The sequence below is a fragment of the Saccostrea echinata genome, unplaced genomic scaffold, assembly GCF_033153115.1.
Source record: "Saccostrea echinata isolate AGI-Se365-2 ecotype Australia unplaced genomic scaffold, CSIRO_AGI_Sech_v1 ptg000046l, whole genome shotgun sequence".
Lineage (NCBI taxonomy): Eukaryota > Metazoa > Mollusca > Bivalvia > Ostreida > Ostreidae > Saccostrea > Saccostrea echinata.
In genome coordinates, this window is record NW_026889795.1 from 3,673,039 (window position 1) to 3,680,998 (window position 7,960).

Below are 7,960 nucleotides of genomic sequence, written 5' to 3' on the forward strand. Positions count from 1 at the left end.
CGATAGCGGAACGATATTGTTCTAAGGTCCGGTGTTACCCATAAAAAAAAAAGAAAAAAAGAATGAAAAATGTGTAATGAATCGCAGCAAATGGAGTAGCGAAATCAGATACAGACGTATGGCTAGTATGTGTTGTAAATTTAGTATTATTATGTTAAAAAAAACAAAACATAGAACATAAAAAAAAAACAATAGTGAATAAAGAAAAAATGAAAAAAAGAGTCAAAGATCATGCATGCTGTCCCCACATAATAAATGAAATTAAATCAAGGTATATACTGGTATAGCTAATTCAACTACAGAGCTTAATCAATTTTAAGAAATTGTCCAATACCTGTTTAACTCTTAACTATTCTAAAGATATTCATTTAAGAAATGAATTTAATTTTTGAGAATTCATGAGGACATGAACTACGACGCTTCACGCCTGCATATTTCATGAAGCGCGTTAGCAAGCCCAGCCATGTTCATGATATTATAAATTTCATGATTTGGATTTATTTGAAGAAAATCAACATTAAGATCTCCGGGTATTACAATATTTTTTGACATATCACATATTTTTTCAATGGACCATGAAAATTTTTCCCAAAAATCATTGCACAAGTTTGGTGGGCGATAAACACAACAAAGTAAACAAATGTTTATTAAAGATCAGAGTTCTAGGCTAAGAGTTGTAGCACTTATTTCTTTCAATTGGGATTAATATTACGTGCCCGATTAATTTTGTGATGGATTGGATTTAGTTAGCTTTCCCTTTATATCTTGGATATCTTTTTGTTGCTCAACAAGACGTTTCTCTATATCTTTTTGTTGCCCAATCAGATGTTTCTCTATATCTTTTTGTTGCTCAATCAGACGTTTCTCTATACTTTTTTGTTGCTCAATCAGACGTTTTTCTGTATCTTTTTGTTGCTCATCAAAGTCCGATTTCATTTGTGAAATAGCATTTAATATTGCCGTTGTCTCTATGCTTGGTTTGACACTTGGAGGTAATCTTGCTTCCACTGGAATGATGCAGTTACTTGTCACCGGTAAATTAAGAGACTTCAAAACATTCTCTATAGGAGTCACCAGACACGTGCCACGTGATGTGTATCCTATTGCCATTCCAATACAACTAAGTATTTCATCCTGATTAATACAAAACACAAAGGATCCTGAGTCACCTAAATCAAAGAACTGTCCACGCAAACTTTCAATTTCCATTTGATTATACACAGTAACATGCCTTGGATCACTTGATCCTAGAATATCAGATAAGTTCAAGTTGTCCGAATTGATGCGAACATGCATACATTCATTGAAGAGACAGCCTAGTGTTAATCCTGTCGTGGCTCCGTATTTCACAACACTATCAGAAACCAACTTTGGCAAGTTAAGCAATGGGATAATTTTCCCATGGAACTTTGGTGGTTTGTCTGCTTGAAATCCTGTAAAATAGAACTAATAATAATTGTTGTTGATAATAAGCAAGATAAGAAACAGATTTAGTAAAAAATATTAATAATTGGATGCCCATAGTCTCGATGCTTGTTGGATATCAATAATCATGATCTAGAGTTGTCCTGCTACTAGTATTCTCTAAACTTTTTGGAAAAGTTACTACATTTTTGTACATATTTCCAATTTTAAATTTTGTATACCTCTTATAGCCCAGGGTACAATAATTTTTCACAAACATATATATTAAATTAAACAAGCTAATTCAGAGAACTACGTACGCTAACTTGATTCCCGCCTACATTTAACACCCATTTAATTCAATACTAATGGCAATTTGGCCGTAAAATCTCTGTTGAATGCAAAGAACAGTTCAATGGTAATTGACTGATAATTTTAATGCCAGTGTTTAATAGTTAATTACCCCTAGTTCCAGCTCTTTAAATAAGGGGGGTAGACGATCTTTTCCATTAAAATCGGGCTTTAAAGCATCACCATATTTTAAATATTCTTGAATATGAATAAATATTTCTTAGATCTTTTCTTATGTTTTACGCATATAAAATTAAACATATATCAATAATAAGATACAATGTTTTAGTTGTAAGATACAATGTTTTAGTTGTAAACCCCTTTGAAATTGGTGAAATTAGTGAAAAAAACAAGCATTTTTGTAGTTTTTTTTGTCTGTAAACATATGTTCCCCCCGTGAAACACAAAAAGCTTTGGTCTGAATTTGTAAAATGAGTCCATATTACCTGTAAAAAGGAATTTTTGTTTCACGAGGGGGGGGGGTATTTTAAAAATATTTTTCGTTTTCCATTGATTTCTATAGTGAAAAACACAAGTTTTACCAAAATTATAGAGTTATCTCTCTTTGTTTTCCCAAAGAAGTAAATTCATATAAATATCTATATAAATACGAAAAATCATTCAAATGTGTTAATTTTTGAAAATTGACTTTGAGGTAGGTGGCAGAACAATACTATCGTTCTTTGTGTCCCCCGCTTAGGGAAAAAAGAAGAGCATGCACAGTTCGGGGGGGGGGTCGGACCCCCCCCCCCCCCCCCCGGATTTGTAGAATTATTAAATGTATACATGTATATTGTAACAAATAAAAAATGCCAATATGGATATAAAGATTTGATTGCTAATTCTTTAATATGTGTATAGAAGATTCTTTTTATATTTTTATATAGAATATTTATCACATTATCATGTTATAATGATTTTATGAGATTGTACAAGCCAGACGTCATAACTTTTCCATTTCACCTGCTGAATACTATCATTAAGTAAATCCAAAAAAAAAAAAAAAAGAAAAAAGGATCGTCCGGGATTTGAACCCGGCACCTCTCACATGCTAAGCGAGAGTCATACTCCTAGACCACAGAGGCACTTGATTATGTAGCAAATTAAATGCAAACAGTAGGTCACATATAATGTTTATATTCACGTTCGATATTGTCAAAATTTTACACAATATATGGTGTCTAATTTAGCCTTTACTAAACAGTTCTAATAGATGTAATAAGAATATTAAGTCCGCCGACAAACTGCATTATACGTAATAACTTTCCACATGCCCCTGTGCTAAAAAAAATGCCAAGCGACTTTTAATACAATAAATAATATAAAAAAAAAAACGGGGCGGGACTCATTGAAAGGGGCTAGAGAAGCCCTAAGGAGTTATGGTATAAAATTTCATTGCAAAAACTCAAAAGCTTCTTCAGATATCGCCCCGAAACGAAAGTGTTACACACAGACGAAAAGTATGAATTTACGACCTTGAACTTTGACCTTTTGACCTCGAGATCAATAGGGGTCTTCCGTAGTCCACAGGGAGTTGCTATGTAAAATTTCGTTGCAAAAGCTCAAAGGATTCTCGAGATATCACGGGGAAACGAAAGTGTTAAAACAGACAGAATTTATTAATTTATAACCTTGGCCTTAGACCTTTTGACCTCAAAATCAACAGGGTTCTTCTTTAGGCCATAGGGAGTTGCTATGCAAAATTTCATTGCAAAAGCTCAAAGGGTTCTCGAGATATCGCGCGGAAACGAAAGTGTTACAGACAAACAGAAATACAGACGGACGGACAGGCAGACCCAAATTAATATCCCCCACTTTCAATGAAAGCGGGGGACAAAAAAATACATATTCCCAACTAAACCTACATGTAAGAGCAATGATGGTTGAAATAAATAAGAATCTTCACTATCAATGGACGCTTGCAAAATAATTTAGTTTATATTGTGGCTGTGCATAAGAAAAGATTTATAAAGCTATTTCAATGAAATACATGTGTAGACATCTATTGGTTCTGGGGGGAAAAGACGAGAATGTGAAAGTTTGAAATGTCAACAAGAATGCCAACGTCAGACAATCAGATTTCTCGCTCATATTAGCTAAACACACAAAATTGACTGGTTTAATTTAAACATATCAATTATGCAAATCAAAAACAATATTTGTGTGTCTAACATGGTGTTTGTAAATCACATTAAACAATTTTTAGGCCCAAACTAGCCTCAATGTTTTTAAATTTAGTAAATATGTACATGTAATATATATATTTAAGGACCCTCTATACACTAAATGAAAAGATTTTTTGGACATTGAGAAAATTATAGTATGTAAAGGTGTAAATATTGAGCTTATCTATTACATTTTCAACATAGACTACCTTGCATTTACCCCCATGAAAAATGTTCAAAGACAATGAAGTTCTGGTAAACAGAAATCACTGTTGTTTACTGAAGTGGGCAAAATACCTGCAAATGAAGTGTTCAATTTATTCATTTTGGCCTATTAAAATGTTATGAATGCTTGATTTCATCACAGATTAATTAATAAACTGTACATTTCAATTTATTTTATTTTAGATCAAAGGGCAGATTACTCTATCTGCATAAAAATACCACAAAATCAGAACTCTTTTGTGTGCGGTGTAAAGAGGGCTCTTAAAGCGCATCAAAACATCATCAGGGGTAAAAAATTATCACCTGCAGAACGCAACTGCTCCTCTGTCACTGTAAGAAAACCTGCGACACTTGATGATGAGGTGAGTTCAATAAGTGCAGCGTCGACACTAGATCCTTCTAATGGATTTAAATTGCAATCGTCGGGTTTTGGAAACTCTGCATTTATAACTTTCCCACACACTTTATATGAATGGGCACTATTAATAAATGTCTCTACCTCAGGAAGATAATCTAATCGTCTCTTTTCCAGCTCTTTATGAGATAGAACCACATGAGCACAAGTTATTAAGCCAATTTTACTTCCAGTTAGATTGACAAACCCACCAATACTCCCAACACTCTTACTCCCTTTACGACGGATATCTCCTCCCATTTCTAGCGACTTTCCAAAGTTACAGAAGCCCTCTTGAACATCTACCTCTGCATCTCCAATTTTTCTTGGGAACTCTCCTTCTCCATAGGGAATGTATCCTTTATGTAAACATAATAATAGAATACAAGGTTTTTCCACGATCCTGTGTTTTCCTTTTGAATATCCCACTGATTTACAAGGTGAAGCTGATATCATTGTTAGATTGGAATGTCTTTTGAACAATTCTCTTGCTTCTTTTTCTGAGATTGTTGGCAATGTTTCCTTTGAATGTGAGGTTGCATAGGACTTAAAAACAATACATGCTTCTTTAGATGGGTTTGTTTGATTATAAATGAACATTTTCTTTCCCATGACTTTTTCCTGGGTTATATCAATCCTTTCTATACTACCTTTATATGAAAAAGCAATAGTTACAAGATTTCCCTTTTCACAGTCATAGCACAAAGACAACTGAATTGAATTTAGCAGAAGACTTCCATATTTTCTTAGAATCATGCATTTTGCTGACTGTAAAATTGTGTCAACAATAACAACATTTATCTTTTTAGAAGTTTTCATAAATAATGTTTCCAACTGAAAGTCACAATGAAATGCAAACAAGCGCACAAGCTCCGATAGCAGTATGTAGTTCCTGCTTTCAATTGCAAAATCCATTAAATGTTTTACAACAAATTGCTGTTCATTAACTTTTACATGTGGAAGTATGTCCCTTATTTTCATGGTAACAAAAACACAGAGAGTGCTGACGAAACATTTACATGTCTGGGTCCGTGCCTCTCTAATCTTTTCTCTGCAATAGTTGGTCCATCCAAAGATACCCTGGGTACTAAATTCACTGCATGCCTCTATTTTTCCTATTGAGCAATGCTTGACTGAATGTCCACAAATATTATTACAGTCCACATACTCAATTCTACGGAGTATACTCTCCAATTCACTTCTGAAGGTTTCACTTTCTAAAGCATCAATTTGATTCACACTTGTTGATCTTTTAAGACTCGTGGATTTTCCATGGATGAACAAAGGGGGCGTATAATCTGCAATAATAAAATTAAAAAAACATTAAATGCCTCACAAAATGCAAAAAAGATTTTCTAGCTGCATTTTCGTGACAAGAAGACACAATTAATGATAATTCAGATAGTATTCTGTTATCACACAAGTGTCATGTACTGTTGATATGTGAAGAATAACTGTCATTAGAACCCTTTTTGCTGATAAAAGAAAGATGTGTTTGTGAAACACTGATACCCCCGTATGGCAACTTATAGCAAAGGTTTAACTTTCTCAAATGCAAATCAAATATGTTGGTACGCAAAGTAATGTCTTGTCTCGAGGGATATACCTGTAAAATATGAAAGCCCTAGCAGCAACCATTGAATAGATACGGAAAAGACGAACGTTTTTTCAAAAGTATGTCAAACATCAAGGTAAAATGGTCAAAATTAATGGTGCCAAAGAAAAGGCCTTCCCCCAAGAAATATACACGTGAAATATGAAAGCCGAAGTACCAATGGTTCAAAAGTTATGACAAAAGTTAAAGTTTTCCAAAAGTAGGTCAAACTCCAAGGTCAAGGTCAAAGGGTCAAAGTTGTTGGTATCCAAAGAAAGGTCTTGTCATAAGGATTACATATGTAAAGTATGAAAGCCCCAGCACCGACTGTTCAAAAGTTATAGCCACAGTTAAAGTTTTTCAAAAGTAGGTCAAACTCCAAGGTCAAAGGGTCAAAGTTGTTGGTATCCAAAGAAAGGTCTTGTCAGAAGAATTACACATGTGAAATATGAAAGCCCTAGCACCAACCGTTCACTATTGCCCTGCCATTCTTTATCAACAGATTTTTCACCAATATTTTTTAAATGTAAGACTTTGTTCTTCTGTTGTGGCTCTACTCTATCCCCCCCCCCCCCCCCCCCCCCCCCCCCGGGTAAAAAAATAAAGTAAAATTTAATTGACACTACGAAAGATGCTACCATATTAAAACGACTAATCATGTACTTGTATAACAAGAGTTAATTTTTCTTTTAATCAACACTAATAATCTTAAAACATGTATTTCTCTCTTGAATCCATACAAAGTTCAATAAGTATTCTCTATTTTCTGCAGTTATACATGTATTATTCAATTTCTTTTTGGACAAACTAACTTGCATGGGAACTGGGGTTATATATTTTTGGCGTCAGATTAGCAAATGAGGTACCAACATGACTTTAATAGACAAATCAACTGAATGAGTTGAATTGTGGGATACTACGGATACTATAGGTATTTTATGCTTGGAAAAAGCGATCAGAAAGGCACAAACAACATTTTTTCATGCATTTCGCAGATGAAAAGCAATCTGTCCATTTTTATTCTAAATTTCTATGCTCACAATTCAAAAAATTCATTTGTTAAATAAATGTAGAATTCTAGGTTTCTCAAAGACATACTGTAAGGGGATTTGCGTCTGTATTTATTTGTTAAACTATTGGTGCATACAATTATCAGGATGGTTCCATGGCCAAAGACACAATCATGTAATCACGGGTATTGTAATGTGAAAAAACTCTAGATCTGTTGTCCATTTTAATGCCTAAGATATACTGCTCGTTCATTTTCCTTAACCTTAAACAGGTCTAGACCACTAGATTTTCTGATGTCAACATAAATTTGCATGCAAATTAGCTGTCTGTTTACTTTACCCACTAATGAATGAGTTGCAATGCATTATGGGCTACTACAAGAACTCAGTTGTGTTGAAAATAAAGGGCAACTTGAATTATGCATCAACTGACAAAGTTTGATGATTCTAAGCCAATTACTACCTGAAACATTTAATTACAGCCAAAAAATTTCAAAAATAGGTCACAGTGACCTCCTTTTCAGTCGACTAACTCTGCGGACTCAAGATGCATCAACTGACAAAGTATGGTGATTCTAAGCCAATCAATACCTAAAAATATTTAAATAAAGAAATAAAACAAGATGCATCAACTGACAAAGTTTGATGATTCTATGCCAAATAGTTCCCGTAAACATTAAATACAGCCTTAAAATTTCAAAAGTATGTCATGGTGACCTACTTTTCAGTTGTTGTACTCCGAGATGCATCAATTGACAAAGTTTGATGATTTTAAACCAATTAGTACCTGAAATATTTAATTAAAGCCATAAATTTT

General features: G+C 33.8%; 1 protein-coding gene across 1 annotated transcript; it reads right to left on the reverse strand.

The window, feature by feature from the left end:
* Positions 1-673: 673 nt before the first annotated feature.
* LOC133201909 (uncharacterized) lies at positions 674-5,514 on the reverse strand. The gene is made up of 2 exons (XM_061337701.1): positions 4,449-5,514; positions 674-1,433 (listed from the first exon to the last, which is right to left on the reverse strand). Exons 1-2 carry the CDS (start codon positions 5,452-5,454, stop codon positions 721-723), a joined length of 1,719 nt encoding a protein of 572 aa, XP_061193685.1. The 5' UTR covers positions 5,455-5,514; the 3' UTR covers positions 674-720.
* Between the last annotated feature and the right edge of the window lie 2,446 nt (positions 5,515-7,960).

Bases quoted from the DNA above. Each gene is read 5' to 3' on its own strand.
- LOC133201909 (XM_061337701.1), bottom strand. From the start codon at position 5,454: ATGGATTTTGCAATTGAAAGCAGGAACTACATACTGCTATCGGAGCTT. The intron at 1,434-4,448 runs GTGATAATTTTT...TCTATTTTACAG, and splicing joins GGAGCAGTTGCGTTCTGCAG to GATTTCAAGCAGACAAACCA.